Raw genomic sequence first — 20,472 nt, forward strand, 5'->3', positions numbered from 1 at the left:
TTTGTTTGTTTGTTTTATTTATTATTATTATACTTTAAGTTCTAGGATACATGTGCATAACGTGCAGGTTTGTTACATATGTATACTTGTGCCCTGTTGGTGTGCTGCACCCATCAACTCATCAGCACCCATCAACTCGTCATTTACATCAGGTATAACTCCCAGTGCAATCCTTCCCCGCTCCCATCTCCCCATGATAGGCCCCAGTGTGTGATGTTCCCCTTCCCGAGTCCAAGTGATCTCGTTGTTCACTTCCCACCTATGAGTGAGAACATGCAGTGTTTGGTTTTCTGTTCTTGCCATAGTTTGCTGAGAATGATGGTTTCCAGCTGCATCCATGTCCCTACAAAGGACACAAACTCATCCTTTTTTATGGCTGCATAGTATTCCATGGTGTATATGTGCCACATTTTCTTAATCCAGTCTGTCACTGATGGACATTTGGGTTGATTCCAAGTCTTTGCTATTGTGAATAGTGCCGCAATAAACATACGTGTGCATGTGCCTTTATAGCAGCATGATTTATAATCCTTTGGGTATATACCCAGTAATGGGATGGCTGGGTCATATGGTACTTCTAGTTCTAGATCCTTGAGGAATCGCCATACTGTTTTCCATAATGGTTGAACTAGTTTACAATCCCACCAACAGTGTAAAAGTGTTCCTATTTCTCCACATCCTCTCCAGCACCTGTTGTTTCCTGACTTTTTTATGATTGCCATTCTAACTGGTGTGAGATGGTATCTCATTGTGGTTTTGATTTGCATTTCTCTGATGGCCAGTGATGATGAGCATTTTTTCATGTGTCTGTTGGCTGTATGAATGTCTTCTTTTGAGAAATGTCTGTTCATATCCTTTGCCCACTTTTCGATGGGGTTGTTTGTTTTTTTCTTGTAAATTTGTTTGAGTTCTTTGTAGGTTCTGGATATTAGCCCTTTGTCAGATGAGTAGATTGCAAACATTTTCTCCCATTCTGTAGGTTGCCTGTTCACTCTGATGGTAGTTTCTTTTGCTGTGCAGAAGCTCTTTAGTTTAATTAGATCCCATTTGTCAATTTTGGCTTTTGTTGCCATTGCCTTTGGTGTTTTACACATGAAGTCCTTGCCCAACCTATGTCCTGAATGGTATTACCTAGGTTTTCTTCTAAGGTTTTTATGGTATTAGGTCTAACATTTAAGTCTCTAATCCATCTTGAATTAATTTTCGTATAAGGAGTAAGGAAAGGATCCAGTTTCAGTTTTCTACTTATGGCTAGCCAATTTTCCCAGCACCATTTATTAAATAGGGAATCCTTTCCCCATTTCTTGTTTTTCTCAGGTTTGTCAAAGATCAGATGGCTGTAGATGTGTGGTATTATTTCTAAGGACTCTGTTCTGTTCCATTGGTCTATATCTCTGTTTTGGTACCAGTACCATGCTGTTTTGGTTACTGTAGCCTTGTAGTATAGTTTGAAGTCAGGTAGCGTGATGCCTCCAGCTTTGTTCTTTTGACTTAGGATTGTCTTGGCAATGCGGGGTCTTTTTTGGTTCCATGTGAATTTTAAAGCAGTTTTTTCCAATTCTATGAAGAAACTCATTGGTAGCTTGATGGGGATGGCATTGAATCTATAAATTACCTTGGGCAGTATGGCCATTTTCACAGTATTGATTCTTCCTATCCATGAGCACGGTATGTTCTTCCATTTGTTTGTGTCCTCTTTTATTTCACTGAGCAGTGGTTTGTAGTTCTCCTTGAAGAGGTCCTTTACATCCCTTGTAAGTTGGATTCCTAGGTATTTTATTCTCTTTGAAGCAATCGTGAATGGAAGTTCATTCATGATTTGGCTCTCTGTTTGTCTGTTACTGGTGTATAAGAATGCCTGTGATTTTTGCACATCGAATTTGTATCCTGAGACTTTGCTGAAGTTGCTTATCAGCTTAAGGAGATTTTGGGCTGAGACAATGGGGTTTTCTAAATATACAATCATGTCATCTGCAAACAGGGACAATTTGACTTCTTCTTTTCCTAACTGAATACCCTTGATTTCTTTCTCTTGCCTGATTGCCCTAGCCAGAACTTCCAACACTATGTTGAATAGGAGTGGTGAGAGAGGGCATCCCTGTCTTGTGCCAGTTTTCACAGGGAATTTTTCCCGTTTTTGCCCATTCAGTATGATATTGGCTGTGGGTTTGTCACAAATAGCTCTTATGATTTTGAGATACATTCCATCAATACCGAATTTATTGAGCATTTTTAGCATGAAGGGCTGTTGAATTTTGTCAAAGGCCTTTTCTGCATCTATTGAGATAATCATGTGGTTCTTGTCTTTGGTTCTGTTTATATGCTGGATTATGTTTATTGATTTGCGAATGTTGAACCAGCCTTGCATCCCAGAGATGAAGCCCAGTTGATCGTGGTGGATAAGCTTTTTGATGTGCTGCTGGATCTGGTTTGCCAGTGTTTTATTGATCTGGTTTGCCAGTATTTTATTGAGGATTTTTGCATCGATGTTCATCAGGGATATTGGTCTAAAATTCTCTTTTTTTGTTGTGTCTCTGCCAGGCTTTGGTATCAGGATGATGTTGGCCTCATAAAATGAGTTAGGGAGGATTCCCTCTTTTTCTATTGATTGGAATAGTTTCAGAAAGAATGGTACCAGCTCCTCCTTGTACCTCTGGTAGAATTCAGCTGTGAATCCATCTGGTCCTGGACTTTTTTTGGTTGGTAGGCTATTAATTATTGCCTCAATTTCAGAGCCTGCTATTGGTCTATTCAGGGATTCAGCTTCTTCCTGGTTTAGTCTTGGGAGAGTGTAAGTGTCCAGGAAATTATCCATTTCTTCTAGATTTTCTAGTTTATTTGCGTAGAGGTGTTTATAGTATTCTCTGATGGTAGTTTGTATTTCTGTGGGGTCCGTGGTGATATCCCCTTTATCATTTTTTATTGCATCTATTTGATTCTTCTCTCTTTTCTTCTTTATTAGTCTTGCTAGCGGTCTATCAATTTTGTTGATCTTTTCAAAAAACCAACTCCTGGATTCATTGATTTTTTGGAGGGTTTTTTGTGTCTCTATCTCCTTCAGTTCTGCTCTGATTTTAGTTATTTCTTGCCTTCTGCTAGCTTTTGAATGTGTTTGCTCTTGCTTCTCTAGTTCTTTTAATTGTGATGTTAGGGTGTTCATTTTAGATCTTTCCAGCTTTCTCTTGTGGGCATTTAGTGCTATAAATTTCCCTCTACACACTGCTTTAAATGTGTCCCAGAGATTCTGGTATGTTGTATCTTTGTTCTCATTGGTTTCAAAGAACATCTTTATTTCTGCCTTCATTTCGTTATGTACCCAGTAGTCATTCAGGAGCAGGTTATTCCGTTTCCATGTAGTTGAGCGGTTTTGATTGAGTTTCTTAGTCCTGAGTTCTAGTTTGATTGCACTGTGGTCTGAGAGACAGTTTGTTATAATTTCTGTTCTTGTACATTTGCTGAGGAGTACTTTACTTCCAATTATGTGGTCAATTTTGGAATAAGTGTGATGTGGTGCTGAGAAGAATGTATATTCTGTTGATTTGGGGTGGAGAGTTCTGTAGATGGCTATTAGGTCTGCTTGCTGCAGAGATGAGTTCAATTCCTGGATATCCTTGTTAACTTTGTGTCTCATTGATCTGTCTAATGTTGACAGTGGGGTGTTGAAGTCTCCCATTCTTATTCTATGGGAGTCTAAGTCTCTTTGTAAGTCTCTAAGGACTTGCTTTATGAATCTGGGTGCTCCTGTATTGGGTGCATATATATTTAGAATACTTAGCTTTTCTTGTTGAATTGATCCCTTTACCATTATGTAATGGCCTTCTTTGTCTCTTTTGATCTTTGATGGTTTAAAGTCTGTTTTATCAGAGACTAGTATTGCAACCCCTGCTTTTTTTTGTTCTCCATTTGCTTGGTAGATCTTCCTCCATCCCTTTATTTTGAGCCTATGTATGTCTCTGCGTGTGAGATGGGTCTCCTGAATACAGCAAACTGATGGGTCTTGACTCTTTATCCAGTTTGCCAGTCTGTGTCTTTTAATTGGCACATTTAGTCCATTTACATTTAAGGTTAATATTGTTAATGTGAACTTGATCCTGCCATTATGATATTAACTGGTTATTTTGCTCGTTAGTTGATGCAGTTTCTTCCTAGCCTTGATGGTCTTTACATTTTGGCATGTTTTTGCAATGGCTGGTACCAGTTGTTCCTTTCCATGTTTAGTGTTTCCTTCAGGGTCTCTTGTAAGGCAGGCCTGGTGGTGACAAAATCTCTAAGCATTTGCTTATTTGTAAGGGATTTTATTTCTCCTTCACTTATGAAACTTAGTTTGGCTGGATATGAAATTCTGGGTTTAAAATTCTTTTCTTTTTTTTTTTTTTTTTTTTTTTTTTGAGGCGGAGTGTAGCTCTGTTGCCCAGGCTGGAGTGCAGTGGCCGGATCTCAGCTTACTGCAAGCTCCGCCTCCCGGGTTCACGCCATTCTCCGGCCTCAGCCTCCCGAGTAGCTGGGACTACAGGCGCCCTAAAATTCTTTTCTTTAAGAATGTTGAATATTGGCCCCCACTCTCTTCTGGCTTGTAGAGTTTCTGCCAAGAGATCTGCTGTTAGTCTGATGGGCTTCCCTTTGTGGATAACCCGACCTTTCTCTCTGACTGCCCTTCAGATTTTTTCCTTCATTTCAACTTTGGTGAATCTGGCAATTGTGTGTCTTGGAGTTGCTCGTCTCGAGGAGTATCTTTGTGGTGTTCTCTGTATTTCCTGGATTTGAATGTTGGCCTGCCCTACTAGGTTGGGGAAGTTCTCCTGGATGATATCCTGAAGAGTGTTTTCCAACTTGGTTCCATTTTCCCCCTCACTTTCAGGCACCCCAATCAGACATAGATTTGGTTTTTTTACATAATCCCATACTTCTTGCAGGCTTTGTTCATTTCTTTTTCTTCTTTTTTCTTTAGATTTCTCTTCTCGCTTCATTTCATTCATTTGATCCTCAATCGCTGATACTCTTTCTTCCAGTTGATCGAGTCGGTTACTGAAGCTTGTGCATTTGTCACGTATTTCTCGTTTAATGGTTTTCATCTCTGTCAGTTCATTTATGGCCTTCTCTGCATTAATTATTCTAGTTATCAATTCTTCCACTCTTTTTTCGAGATTTTTAGTTTCTTTGCGCTGGGTACGTAATTCCTCCTTTAGCTCTGAGAAGTTTGATGGACTGGAGCCGCCTTCTCTCATCTCGTCAAAGTCATTCTCCATCCAGCTTTGATCTGTTGCTGGCGATGAGCTGCGTTCCTTTGCAGGGGGAGATGTGTTCTTATTTTTTGAATTTCCAGCTTTTCTGCCCTGCTTTTTCCCCATCTTTATGGTTTTATCTGCCTCTGGTCTTTGATGATGGTGACGTACTGATGGGGTTTTGGTGTGGGTGTCCTTCCTGTTTGTTAGTTTTCCTTCTAACAGTCAGGACCCTCAGCTGTAGGTCTGTTGGAGATTGCTTGAGGTCCACTCCAGACCCTGTTTGCCTGGGTATCAGCAGCAGAGGCTGCAGAAGATAGAATATTTCTGAACAGCGAGTGCACCTGTCTGATTCTTGCTTTGGAAGCTTCCTCTCAGGGGTGTACCCCACCGTGTGAAGTGTGGGATGTCGGTCTGCCCCTAGTGAGGGATGTCTCCCAGTTAGGCTACTCAGGGGTCAGGGACCCACTTGAGCAGGCAGTCTGTCCGTTCTCAGATCTCAACCTCCGTGTTGGGAGATCCACTGCTCTCTTCAAAGCTGTCAGACAGAGTCGTTTGCATCTGCAGAGGTGTCTGCTGCTTTTGTTGTTGTTGTTGTTGTTGAGCTGTGCCCTGTCCCCAGAGGTGGAGTCTACAGAGACAGGCAGGCCTCCTTGAGCTGCTGTGAGCTCCACCCAGTTCGAGCTTCCCAGCGGCTTTGTTTACCTACTTAAGCCTCAGCAATGGCGGGCGCCCCTCCCCCAGCCTCGCTGCTGCCTTGCCGTTAGATCGCAGACTGCTGTGTTAGCAATGAGGGAGGCTCCATGGGCGTGGGACCCTCCCGGCCAGGGGTGGGATATAATCTCCTGGTGTGCCCGTTTGCTAAGACCCTTGGTAAAGCGCAGTATTGGGGTGGGAGTTACCTGATTTTCCAGGTGTTGTGTGTCTTAGTTCCCCTGGCTAGGAAAAGGGATTCCCTTCCCCCTTGCGCTTCCCAGGTGAAGCGATGCCTTGCCCTGCTTCAGCTCTCGCTGGTTGGGCTGCAGCAGCTGACCAGCACCGATTGTCCGGCTCTCCCTAGTGAGATGAACCCAGTACCTCAGTTGAAAATGCAGAAATCACCTGTCTTCTGTGTCGCTCGTGCTGGGAGCTGGAGACTGGAGCTGTTCCTATTCGGCCATCTTGCTCCACACCCCGCCTTATACATATTTATATTCTCCACATAGTCACACATGGCAAGTGCCCAATGGCTATTTCTTGAATAGTATTTATGTCATCATCAATATCATATTTAAAATACAAAATAAATATTTACATATATAATTAAGAAATTTCTAAACAAAATTTACAATTAGAGTCCTAAAATGAAAAAATTCAAGAGAAATTTTTTAGATTATAGATTTATTTGCTTAACAGAAGTTAATTTTTCAGAATATTTTATATTAAAATCACTTCCAATTTTAAAAGAGTAATCTGAGCAATCTGTTTTAATACAAAGGTGACATTACTTGTAAACTTTCCCAATAATTATTATTATTTCAAGAATATGTGAGCTAACATGGCTTCAACATGAATCTAGAACAACTCTAGTTTCCCAGTGTAATCTCACATGTATTAAATAAAGCTGACCATCAAAGACATACAACATTTCAATTTGACACAATAATGGTATGCCTCAAAAGACAAGGACAACACTTCAGCCGAAAGAGGAGTTTTCATTCATCTTGTAAGGTCCACCACTGAAGATTCACTAGATTTTTGTTAAATAAGAATGGTAATTCCATTAAAAAGTGGGCAAAGGACATGGACAGACACTTTTCAAAGGAAGACAACATGCAGCCAATAAGCATATGAAAACATGCTCAACATTACTAATCATAAGACAAATGCAAATCAAAACCACAATGAGATACCATCTCACAGCGGTCAGAATGGCTATTGTTATGTTAAAAAGTCAAAAAATAGTAGATGCTGACAAGGTTGCAGAGAAAAGGGAATGCTTATACACTGCTGGTGGGAATGTAAATTATTTTAGCCATTGTGGAAAGCAGTTTGGAGGTTTCTTAAATAACTTAAAACAGAACTATCATTCAACCCAGCAATGCCATTATTGGGTATGTGCCCAAAGGAATATCAATTATTCTGTCATAAAGACACATGCATGCATATGTTCATTGTTCACTGCAGCAGTATTCACAATAGCAAAGACTGGATAAAGAAAATGTGGTGCATATGTACCATGGAATACTATGCAGCCATTAAAAAAAAAAAAAAAAAAAAAAAAAAACAAGATCATGTCCTTTGCAGCAACATGGATGAAGCTAGAGGCTCCATCCTAGGCAAACTAACACAGGAACTGAAAACCAGTGCCTCTTAGGATAAAGTCCATGGAGTAAATAATCTTCAGTCATTAATTATATTCTGAATGCTTTTTTCCTCTAAAAGGGCATGAACCCTTGGCAATATTTTGTGGTTATCCTGATTATTTAGTACAGAGTGTAATGTAGAATGGCCAAGATTGCAAAGCAAATTTCAAATTACATCCTTTCCCATCTCTGGTTGTCCTTAAGCAGCTTCCTTTGCAAATCATCCAAAAATTCAGGCTTAAAAGATATGCATAATTTGGTCCTGCACCTTATCAAATACATGTTATTGAAGCCCCTGATGGATTAAGAAAATCCTGGACACATTTTTTCTTCAATGAACATTTTCATAAGATATTCTTCCAGTAGAATCTTGACATTGTTTTCTTTCAGTTTTAAGAGACCTTGTATCTAGGTAGATGAGTATTAAATAAACTTGGAAAACTCAGCCTTAACAGAATGAAGAGAAAACCAATGTTTTAAATAACTCGCGAAATGTTATTGAATGGATGCATGAGACACTGGCATAAAAATAAGTTGTTGTGTAGCTTTAGGACCTTGTAAACAGCAGAGCACTTTAGAAAAAATTATATTAAAAAACTGAGTTGGCATTTTCATTTTTTTCTTTGCTTTGTTATTTGATGATATTTTAAATTCATACAAATGTATGTCTGATGCATAAAAAATTGGGAATGTTAAATCTTACATATTAACAACACTGGTGTTTTAAGTCAGACTGATCTGGGTTTGAATAGTGGGCCTACATCTTTACCAGCGCTGTATCCCTGAACAGGTTACTCATATATTTGCATGTCTATTTTTCCTCACCAGTAAAATGAGAACCACTTTTAGGTTGCTTTGAGGCTGAAATTAAAGGAAACAGTGCATGTAAATATACTCAGCACAGTGATTATCATAGACCAAACACTGAGTAAATGCTGATTCTAATAGTTTTAAGTCTTTTAATACAGAGGGCTCTCAAAATTTAGTTTTAAATCTTACAAACTTCTTTAAAAATGTTTTCCTTTTCTGTAGTGTATTCACATTTTTATTCACTGATTTCTCTGACAGCTGTTCTGATGTTGTGAAGTTCATAAGACTGAAGGAAAGAGTCTTAAGATAGCTATAAGAATCCTAAATGATGATAACAACATTATCAGATAGTGGGTTGGGGAGATGACCAAAAGGATTCAGAAGATAATTTTTACATGTGCATCAAGGGGCATCTAGCATCCTCAAAATGCTATTTTTTAAATTACTTTTTAATACTAAAAACCAGATAATATAAAATTCATTATATTATCTACTCCTCGGCTGCCAGATATTTTGTGTATACCACTCTTTTAATCTTTTTAACCATCAGTCCTCAACCTTTTTGGCATCAGGGATTGGTTTTGTGGAAGACAGTTTTCCCACAGAACCAGGGAGGAGTGGGGAGAGTGGGAAGTGATGGTGGCTTTGGATCAAACTGTTCCACCTCAGGTCATCAGGCATTAGCTTCTCATAAGGAGCATGCAACCTAGATTCCTTGCATGTGCAGTTCACAATAGGGTTCTTGCTCCTATGATAATCTAATACTGCCACTGATCTGACAAGAGGCAGAGCTCAGGCAGTAAATGCTCGCCTGCCACTCACTTCCTGCTGTGTGGCCCAGTTCCTAACAGGCCACCGACAACCATACCCATCTCTTGCCCTGGGGTTGGGAACTCCTGGTTATTAAACAACCTGATTAGGTTATTAAATGGCCTAATTGGATGGTTTACCCTGTCATGTTAATGAGGAAACTGTGATTTGGAGATATTATGCAACTCAAACAAGACCCTACAGCTAGTGAGTGGGGAAAGCAGAATTCAAATTCATATCTGTCTGACTCCAACAAAATGCTTCTTAAATGAGTTTCATGAAAGTGGTAACATTGGTTGTCTTGTCTGTAACCTAGCCTTAGTGTCTAGAGTGGTGTCTGATATATAATGAGGTACTCAGTAAATATCTGTTCAGTGAAGGAATGGATGAGTCATCTCTTAACAGAGTGAAATAGATTTGAATGTGTGTGTCCTGGTATTCTTAAAAGTTGCATAGCAGTCATTTTGTGTGTGTAAGACTTAGGTTTTTTTTAAATTTTTTTCCCTAGGTTACCTGTGGCCCATACCTGCTTCAATCAACTTTGCCTTCCCCCCTACAAAAGCAAAAAAGACCTGAAACAGAAATTAATCATTGGAATTTCAAATTCAGAAGGTTTTGGACTTGAGTAACCTAGAAGACTTGAAATATAATCTTTTATATGTAGCATTCACTTCCCTCTTACTGTGCCTTTAGCCTTTTCATGTTTCTGTCTCAAAACACTTTCACAAAGCTTACCAACTTTAAAATATTAAGTTTTTAAAAAATCAAATAGGAAGTATGTTCAGCAAAGGCATAATTTTCTAAAAACACAGAAATTGCTTGAGTGAGGAAAAATCCACATGGCAGAGAGGGGTATGGTCCAGTTCCTCTTTTTTATAGCACTTTATCATTCTCCACAAGAAGTCTGTCACAGGCATTCCACTGGGAAAGCAAAGTACAGTGAAGAATGAATTTATGGTATAATTGAACCCAGTGGCAGATTGTACACTGCTAGCACTGCTAGCACACAGTAGCAAAGCAAACAGCTACATTATCTTTAACATAAGGCATGTAGCCATATTTTCATATAGCGGTATACAACACAGAATCATTGCAAATGCAGTTTACAGGGTTTTTTGATATTACTGGCTTGGGACCTTTAAGATTCTTCTCAGCTGTTGCTGAAAAGCATGTAAATAACTACATAATAGCCTGAGAATAATGGGATTTTGATAGTGCCATTTATTGTTAAAGATTTATTTTTACAAAGTAAATTCAGGGTTTTAGATGTGTACACAGCTTTTACAAATCAAAGATGATTGTACAAGAGTATTTTCAGACTAATTGGATTCAAGGTTATATTCTTTTAAGTGTTGTTAGTCTGCATGCACATTGGCAGTAAACTAGTTACTTGTGTACTCTGTAATATTTGTATAATGATCATTTCTTCTTAAGGCTCAAGTTATTAGAAAAGAAATCAGACCTAAATAATCATTGATGAAGTATGTCAGTTACAAGCACAAAAGAATATAACTGCTTTTATAAATTTTTTGAATGATGTACAAGACTTATATCTACATTTTTTGATCACCAGTTGTACCAAAACACTAATTTTTGAAAAAGGTAGGTTAAAGTATTTGACAAAAGTGAATACAATAATAACATTTGTGTCAAAATGATAGAGCTTAATATACAAATAAAATTCAACGTTTTGGCCAAAATGTTTGTTTTTCACTGGATTCTGAATATAGTAAATTCAAAGTACCCTTTTTTTAGAGTTTTTAATAAAGTAGTATGTAAAAAGAAACCGCATTTTAAGTCAGACGGTAAATGTTTTTTGTTTTTTATTTACAGCAAATGAAGCAGTTTTATTAGCATGTTACAAATATTGCCAAACCAAGACTTCTCTACCATACTTTGACAGCTTTCCTTCAGAAAACTCTGAAGTTATATTTGCAATAATAATGAAACCAGCAGTTAGTACCAGCATATGGTTCATGTGCAAATAATTCTTTCCCCAAAATCTTTCTGGGCTAGGCTATTTTCTTACTATGCTTCCTGCACCCAACCAGCAGAATTCTTCCAGGGTGGAGGAGCTAATCAGCTTATTCTCCAACAGTTCTGAATCCAACCCACAAATCTTTGAGAAAAAGGGGTTACTTTGTTTACTGTTCTCTTTGAGATGGAAGTGATTCTGCTTTTCCATTTGGTTATATTATTTCAAGGGTATTTCTTCTTAAAAATCCTGGAAAGCCTAAGTAAGAGAGTTAAAGGCATCCTGGTTTTGTTTCATTTTGCTCTGTTTTAAATCCATATGCAAATAAAACTGCTTCTCTCTTACACTGCTTGAACTAGAAAATCAGCTTTTTAATGTAGGTTACCACTTATAAGCACAAAAGAAACATGTATAAGAAACCAGATTTAAGTGTTTTAAATAAAATATAAACAGTTTTTATTTGGTAGAGATGACTCATGGAAAAATTGTGTTGGCTTGGTCTGCATGTTTAATGATGTGCTTGTATATCGATTGCTGTGTCACTTTTAAATAAGAAGTCCACACAAGCAAGCCAAATTTTTAAATGATGAAGTCCATAAATAACTAGAGAATTTTTGTTATCTGTTGTTAAGTTGAAATTTATAATCATGTATCACTAAATTGCACATTGCCTTTATTTATTTATGCTCTGTTTTTGGTTTACAGTGTAATAATACCTCATTTAAAAAATAAAAACCACTACTGTTACCTTTTGTTAATTTAAAAAGCTAGAAAACTCATGTAGTTACTTTTTTACATATATAATCTGTTGATGAATTCTTGATTTTTGTATCTGCCACAGTAAATTAAAGCATTACATAGTATTTATCAGTATTTTTTAAATGTCCTGTCCTTTTTTAAAATCTTTGCCTAGTCATATTATTGTCTGTATGATTAGAAGATTTTACGTCCTTCCTTTTTTGTACAAATCTGTATTGTGTTAAATTAATTTCTGGATGCAATTTTTCAAATATTAAAATTATACACTCAGTCAGGCTTCAGTTTATTTTTTGAACACTGGGCAATTAATTAAAGCCATATGTTTAAAATATTTTATAAATGCAAGCTATTCTTTGCATTATACTGTCTCTTAATCTAGTGCTTAGGAAAATTGCTAACACATAACTTCAAAAAATGTATGTTGTTGACACTAAGTATTACCAACCTCTTTAGCATATTTTCAATGTGAAATGTATATCCAATATTTGAAAGATCACACAGCTATTCCACCAAATGAATGTATAATACCATTGGAGTACACCCAGAAGTGAACCAAGTGTAACATTTCATTGGCCGTAGATAGATAACTTCAGCTCTTAAGTATTCATCTCCAAAACCATTCATTTGGCCTTTTCCCCCTTGTTCACATATTTCATGCTTAAGGAAAGAAGAGTGGAGATTATAAGAATGCAAGAGAGAATGTTATGGGTGATTAATGAAATAAAATAGGTAACTGGATGGAAAAAAGACCGGGATGGATTTTCACAGGAGGGGACACAAGATCAATTCACCCAGCTGACCACAAATGCTTTAGTCTAGTGCCTAGGTTTTGGAGCCAAACTGCCTGGGTTCACCATTTACTAGCTGGGCGAGTTAACTTCCTCATTCCTCAAATGTACAATGGAAATAATTTGTAAAATGGAAATAACCTACCTACCTCGTAGAGTTGTAGGGAAGATTAAATGAATTAATGTGTAAAGCACTTATGCAGTGCCTGGCACATGATAAGCAATAAAAAGTGATGCAAGACAAATTATGGTACTGATGTAGAAACATCTTACAACCACTGCTTCTGACGCCTTTGGGAGTCTTTTGACTCAAATGTTGGGTTCAACCACAGATTAAAGAACACAAAGTGCTTTTGAAGCCTTAAAATTGTGTTGGGAGCATCTTTCTTATTCTAGAAACAGTACTTTAGGATTTATCCTTATAGATGTCTCATGATGCAAGGGTTTTAAATACTATTTTATAGCTGTGTAACAAGATACAATTTTATGTTTAATGAAGTAGTTCAAATAAAAAAAAATTTCAGAATTAACATAATGAAATACTGCGATCCCACACTCAGACCTAAAAAAAAAAAGATAATGTGTTAATATTACCAGTTTTTTTTAAAGAAGTTTGCAAGTGGGATTGAAGCCCCTTTCATGCCCATCTCTAATCCCACTCTACACCCTCTCTGTTCTCTATTAACCTGTAGTTCATGTGAATCTTTCCCATGCTGTCTTTACATTTGTATGACATGTGTACCTATGTGTAAACACTATGTAATATTGTTACAGTTGCATACATCTCATGCTATACATATCTTTCCAAAACTTTTTTTTCACTTATTGTCTTTTATAGATTTATTTACGTTGAGATATAATGCATTTTTAACTGCAGAATAGAATCATGAAATGAAGGTACCAGTTTGTGGATCCATCCTACCACACACTAACGTTGAGTTGTTTTCCAGTGTGGACCAGGCTCCCTAGACTATAGCCCAGATACAGAATTGCCAGATCACAGGGTGTATATCTCTGGCTTTACCAGGTATTGTCCACTTGCTCTCCAGAGTGGTGGTTCCAGCATTAATTTCCATCAGCCTTATAAAGAGTTGTCATTTGTCCACATTCTCCCCAACACTTGGTTTTAGCAGACCTTTCTTGGCTTATCTAACTAGTGTGATTTAATTTATATTTCCATAATTGTTAATGGCATTGAACACCTTTGTGTATATTTACAGGCTATTCAGATTTCTTCTGTGAATGGCCAGTTCAGTATTCTTAGCCTGTTTTTTTTTTCTATTTTTTTCCTCATTGGTGTTTAGGAGTTTTTTCCTTATTCTGGATATTGATCCTTTGTTAACGGGAGCTACATTGCTTCAGTTGAATTCCAGATCTGCCAGTGACTAAGTGACTTGGAACAAATTACTTCAAATTACTTAATGTTTCTTTGTCTCAGTTTACTTGTCTAGAAAATAATGCTTAGCTCACGGGGTTGTTAAATTAAAGTTTACATATAGGTATATTTGTATATATGTACATATGTATGTATATGTGTATATTATATATAAGTTTATATGTGTATCAGATACATGCATATGTATAGACTTACATACTTATACATAAACTTACAGAACATATATATGAAGGGCTTACATTTATGCCTGACCTGTAAGTGTTCTCTAAATGTTTGATATTATTACTATTGTTATTACCTGTATTCTCATTCTTATTGTGCTTATATTACAAATATTTTCTAATATGTGGCCTAATTTTTAACTTTACTTACCTCATCTTCTATACTATGAATTTTTAATGTTAATGTAATCCATAAAATAAGGTGTCTTTATTATTATGTAGATAATGTTTAGATTTAACCACACATTTACAATTTCTTCAAACACCATTCCCTCTTCTGTGGTCCTTCACCAACCTCTGGAATCAAATTTCCTCCTCGTAAAGAACATCTGTTAGAAATTATTTTAATGAGGGTTGGTTGGTAGCAAGTTATTTTAAATAACTGTCACCTTTATTCATGAAAGATTTATTAAGCATGCATTTGTAGGTTGATAATTGTTTTATAGTTTTTAATATATTAATCCATTACCTTTGATTTTGTTGTTGACATAAAGTTAGCTATTAGTATAATTGTATGCCTTGGTAATCTCTCTTTTTTCTCTGGCTACTTTTAAGATTTTTTTTTTCCCCAAAAAATGGTAGAACATCAAAGACAACATGTGTATGTGTGTATTTTTCCTCCCCCTTGAGCTTCATTATGGTTCTTGAATCTATAGATTTGTATCTTTCATCAATTATGGAAAAATTCTTAAGCTGTTTCCTCTTTGGCTATTGATTTTTCCTGTTCTAATTTTTCCTGTTGAACATATATTGGACCACCTTATTCAACCATTCCATCTCTTTCTCTGTACCTAATGTGTTGTTTAACCAACCCACTGATACTAAAAACTCAGTTTTAATCAGTGGCTGCATTTTTTAATTTCTAGAAACTTCTTTGGTTTCTTTTCAAATTCACATGCTCTTTTTCCATACCATTTCTTCATATGGTTTTCTTTAATAATTTTGGCATACTTGTTTAATGTTCTCTTTTAAATTGTTCTACTCTAGTCCTTAAAGCACTCATTTTTCTATTTGCTCATCTATTGTCTCATATTGTCTCACAGTGGTTTATTTCCTTATGTGATCTGTAATTTTTGATTTTGCATTTCTACTTAAAGGATGATCTTTTCCACTGGACATCCTGTGTGTCCTGAATACTGTAAGTAGCCTAGCAAAGCAGTTTTATGTTGTTCTCAACCAATAACTTACAGGTCTGCCACAGATTTTTATGTTACCTTCTTCAATTAGAGTTCCTTCTCCACTTGTGTAAATTTGGACCCCACACTTACAGTGGCACAGTTGGGATTTATGAGTAGAATTCTTCTATCTTCTTTTCATAGACAGAGCAACCCTTTTAAGGTCTAGGATTTATGCAAGAGAATTCGTTTTGGCTCCTCACCTTGAAGAGGCCTAAAGCATGTCTGTTGAGCTCACGTGGACATTAACATCCATTAGAGAGGTCATTCTCATGAGTCACCCTAGTATCAGCACCTGCTTCCTACTTCTGGCTTTTCATTTCTTCCTTATTTCCTATATCTAATTATTTCCCTTCCTTTCAAGCTTGGATATGTATTTTTTATAGACATATATAAAAGTTTATAGTAGTAGATGGCCTATTCCATTTCAACTTGGTCTATAGAAGCATGCCCATTGCACTACTGTTTGTGAATTTGTTCAACACTTGTTTATTGAGTGCCCATTATATTTCAGCAGAAGGCTAATCCTCAGCTTCATACTCACTTATTCTTTATAAACATAAGCAGCAAATATAATTCTCAATATCTTATGAAACCTTAAATGTGTATCATAGCAAGAAAATTTCTTAAGGGTTTTCATGACAATTATGCAACTCAATGTTTTCATGCCCTTTAGAGATTATGACTGTGAACACATGGGCATACATACAATAGAAGCATTAGTCTCCACTGAGTTAAGCTGGTAGGTTTTTTGTTGTTGTTGTTGTTTTGTGTTTTGTTGTTGTTGTTGTTTTGTGTTTTTTTTTTTTTTTTTTTTTTTTTGAGACGGAGTCTCTGTTGCCCAGGCTGGAGTGCAGTGGCTCGAACTCGGCTCACTGCAAGCTCTGTCTCTTGGGTTCATGCCATTCTCCTGCCTCAACCTCCTGAGTAACTGGGAATACAGGCACCCGCCACCACACCCAGCCAATTTTTTTGTATTTTTAGTAGAGACAGGGTTTCATCGTGTTAGCCAGGATGGTCTCGATCTCCTAACCTTGTGATTCGCCCGCCTCAGCCTCCCAAAGTGCTGGGATTACAGGCGTGAGCCACCGTGCCCGGCCGCTGGTAGGTTTTTCTGTAACCAGACTTAACTTTTTCTATGTGTACTTGCACACACACAGATTACAATGAAAAAAATACAGAATTATTTCAGGAGTTTCTCAAGCACAATCTTGTGCTGTGTTTCCAACCATATAGGCCATCTCCACTTACAAGACTTTCAGTATGCCTGTCTTGTCTATTTCTGTCACTGGCAATCTTATTCTTCTGATTTCCTTGACTTGTAAACATTAGCCTCATTTTGACTTTACTTTCTCTTTAACGTCCATGTCAGCAAGCTTCATCTTTACATTGTCCTTCTGCTCAATTTCTACAGCCTCCTCCGTGGGTTAGATAGACACTCAACCCTTCATAATGAACTTACTTCCTTGCCTGTAGACTTACTCTTCCCAGTTTTCCTAAGGTCCCTACAGTTAATCTTTGTAAAATTCTGTTTTTATTCTGTTGCTCCTTATTACAAATCAAAGATGTATCTGGTGCTTATTTGACCATCTTCTAACTGCAAAGCATAGCATAAGTTCCACTTTTATTTTGCATAATTTATTTTTGTTCCCTAATACCAACTTCCAAAACGATAGGTCCTTTACTGTCTCCTTAACACACCCTGTTTAGTCCCATCTCTGCCTGCTCAGCCTAGTGCCTTCTGTGGTGGTCTTTCTGTTCCTTTCTTCTCCCTGTCTATCCCAACTTAGCTGAGTCTCCTGCCCTCCACAACCTCCCAAAACAAGAATTTTCTCTTCCCTACTAAACCTTATCCTGAACCATCAACAACCCCCAAAACAAACAAAAAATCTAGCTGAAAAGCGTATCTTTTTTATACACCTCACACAAATCTTCATTTCTCAGATGTCAGTACTTTCACACTGTGGTTAAATGTGTGCATATCAGCAGCTCAAGAGCAGAGGTATTTCCTGTGTCCCTGCCTAGCACCTGGTACAGTGCTGGGACAGTAAACTCAGGTAAAATCCTGCCTGACTCGTTGACTTGACTAGGCAGGTGAAACACCCACCAAATCAGCGTAGTGAACCAGAGACCTGCGTGGGTAAGTAGTTTCATCTTGAATTCATAGCCTGTTTCCCTGACTCACACAAACCTGCTCACACCCAAACCGTCAACCTCTGGGAAACGCCTCTGAAGCCCCACCCAGGCCCTGTGTGCCCATTAGTCTTGGGCTGCCTTTCGCCTCCAAACTACACAGAGCCTCAGCCTGCCCATCTCCAATTACCAAATTGCTAACTCACCGAAGGAAGCACGAGTGACAGTGGCCACTGTACATTAACTGAGAAGGAAAAAAATAAAAAACAAAACAAGTTACAGGGTAGCTTTACGGTACAATCCAAATTTTGAGCGTGTGTATGTGCGTGAGAGCATGCATGTATGAATGTGTGTATACATATGTGTATGTTCTAAAAGATATTGCACTTTGTTAATAGTTGTTATCACTGAGATTATGCATGCTTTTACTTTAATTTTTATCCAGTACCTTGGCCATCTATAGGATATTAATTAAAGGAACAGAGATAAATATTTATGGATCACTTATGGTGTATGTGGCATTTTATGCACACAATTTTACATTTCATTTAATCTTTACAACAGCAGCATAAAATTAATGTTATTTTCTCCATATTACAGACAAGGAAGTTGAAACTCAGGCATAGAAGCCTGCCCAAGGTCACACAGCTGTCAAGGAGCCAAGGCAGAAGTTGAAGTCACATCTGTCTGACTCAAAACATCATGATTTTCCATTTCACATGCCCCCCCAGCTAGTGAGGCTTTCCAGAAACTCCCAAGCTTGAACCATTCCACTGGAAGTGGAGAAAACATTTTCTTGCTGATTAGACTAGAAGTCAGTCAATCTGGATTCTAGTCCTAAATATGACACTTAATGGTTGTGTAACCTTGCATAATTTACTTCCCTTTGCTTCCCTTTCTGCCTTCCACAAACAAATTATGTATATTCTTGGAATTTTAAAATATACAAAATAATTTCTTCTAGGTCAAGAGAGAAATTATGTCTATAGTAATGACTACTTACAAAACCATGACAGTGAGCGCCTATATATCCGACTACCTGGGATATAGGCAAAGCACTTTTTGTGGGGAAATTTATAGCTTGAAATGTTTTTATTGCCAAAAGATACAATTAATGGATCAACAAATAAATTAAAAATTCAAGGGAAGGGGTAGCAAATAAAAATAAAGAGAATGAAAGATAAAAGCTTCAATAAATAAATAAATGAGGAAACATAAAAGCAGTATAATTGAGACATAAGCCCAAGAGCAGTTTTCTTGAAAAGACTGAAAAATCAATACATTTCCAGCAAATATTAATCACGAAAAGGGGAAAACACACAAAAGTGGAATCAAATGCAGTTGTAAACAGCAGGGGGAAGCCATAGAGTCCAGGATTCTCCTGCTCTTTAGGGGCTGCAATTTTGTCACTTCCTAGAAGAAAACAAGTTTGGTAGGGCAGAATTTCAGAGGCTGATTTTACAATGCCTTCTAGAAAAGGACTAAGGATTTCCCTTTAGAAAGAAACTATATTGGATATATTCAACACACTTAGGGACTATTTCCAATTCTACTCTATCCCTCACCCTAACCTCTCCTCTGAACTCTAGTTCCAGATTTCAGCAGTCTCTGGGCAGCTCCACCAGCTCCTCCAAAATGCAGCCACTCAGATCTCATATTTTCCCATTCTATTCTCCTCCTCCTCCCACTCCTGTTCCCCTTTTCTCTTCCTCATCTACTCTTTCTCTGGCTCTACAAATAACACCATCTACATGCTCACCCCAGGTTAACCCAAGGCATTGTTGTTTAACAACTCCTTCTCTTTTGTCCTTGTCCCTTTTGTACCCAAGCAGTTGCTAAGTCCCATCAATTCTGTATCCACAGTGTACCTGTACATAAAGTGCCACATACACCTGTTTACAGGCCTCCACCACCTAATCACTGCAGTAGCTCTAATCTGGTCTCTCTGTCACAGGTCTCTTCCACTTCAAATTCATCTACATGCAACCCACCACCACATTGCTCAGAAACTCTCAATGATCTGACAAAGGTCTCGTATCCAGAGTCTACAAGGAACTCCAACAAATTTACAAGAAAAAAACCACCCCATTAAAAAGTGAGCAAAGGATATGAACAGACACTTCTCAAAAGAAGACATTCATGTAGCCAACAAACATATGAAAACAACTCAACATCACTGACATTAGAGACATGCAAATCAAAACCACAATGAGCTCAGGCACCGTGGCTCCTGCCTATAATCCCAGCACTTTGGGAGGCTGAGGCAGGTGGATCACCAGAGGTCAGGAACTCGAGACCAGCCTGTCCAACATGGTGAAACCCCATCTCTACTCAAAAAAAAAAAAAAAAAAAAAAAATTAGCCGGGCATGGTGGCAGATACCTGTAACCCCAGGTACTCGGGAGGCTGAGGCAGGAGAATTGCTTGAACCTGGGAGGTGGAGGCTGTGGTAAGCCATGATCGTGCCACTGCACTCCATCCTGGGCGACAGAGCAAGACTCCATCTCAAAAAAAAACACACACACAAGAGATACCATCTCACACACACCAGTCAGAATGGCTATTATTAAAAAGTCAAGACACCACAGATGCTGGTGAGGTTTCCGAGAAAAAGGAACGCTTTTACACTGTTGGTGGGAATGTAAATTAGTTCAATTATTGTAGAAAACAGTGTGGCGATTCCTCAAAGATCTAGAAGCAGAAATAACATTTGACCCAGCAATCCCATTACTAGGTATGTACCCAAAGGAATATAAATCATTCTTTTATAAAGGTACATGCATGTGTATGTTCACTGTAGCACTACTCACAATAGCAAAGACATGAAATCAATCCAAAT

At 37.7% G+C, this 20,472-nt stretch overlaps 1 protein-coding gene and 1 long non-coding RNA gene across 5 annotated transcripts in view; one reads left to right on the top strand and one right to left on the bottom strand.

Moving 5' to 3' along the window:
• The window catches only part of HECTD2 (HECT domain E3 ubiquitin protein ligase 2), a 96,364-nt gene extending 84,173 nt beyond the window's left edge, over positions 1 to 12,191 (top strand). For all 4 annotated transcript variants that reach the window (XM_038009254.2, XM_007963530.3, XM_038009253.2 and 1 more), the window contains exon 21: positions 9,696 to 12,191. In XM_038009254.2, the coding sequence (XP_037865182.1) occupies positions 9,696 to 9,816 (121 nt within the window). In that variant the 3' untranslated portion in view covers positions 9,817 to 12,191. The remainder of the gene's footprint in view (positions 1 to 9,695) is intronic.
• Positions 12,192 to 18,672: 6,481 nt separating this feature from the next.
• Positions 18,673 to 20,472, bottom strand: part of LOC103216249 (uncharacterized) — a 34,880-nt gene continuing 33,080 nt past the window's right edge. Inside the window, exon 4 of the long non-coding RNA XR_005244170.2 lies at positions 18,673 to 19,047. This is a non-coding gene — a long non-coding RNA (uncharacterized lncRNA). The remainder of the gene's footprint in view (positions 19,048 to 20,472) is intronic.

This window comes from Chlorocebus sabaeus, chromosome 9 (genome assembly GCF_047675955.1).
Source record: "Chlorocebus sabaeus isolate Y175 chromosome 9, mChlSab1.0.hap1, whole genome shotgun sequence".
Classification (NCBI taxonomy): domain Eukaryota; kingdom Metazoa; phylum Chordata; class Mammalia; order Primates; family Cercopithecidae; genus Chlorocebus; species Chlorocebus sabaeus.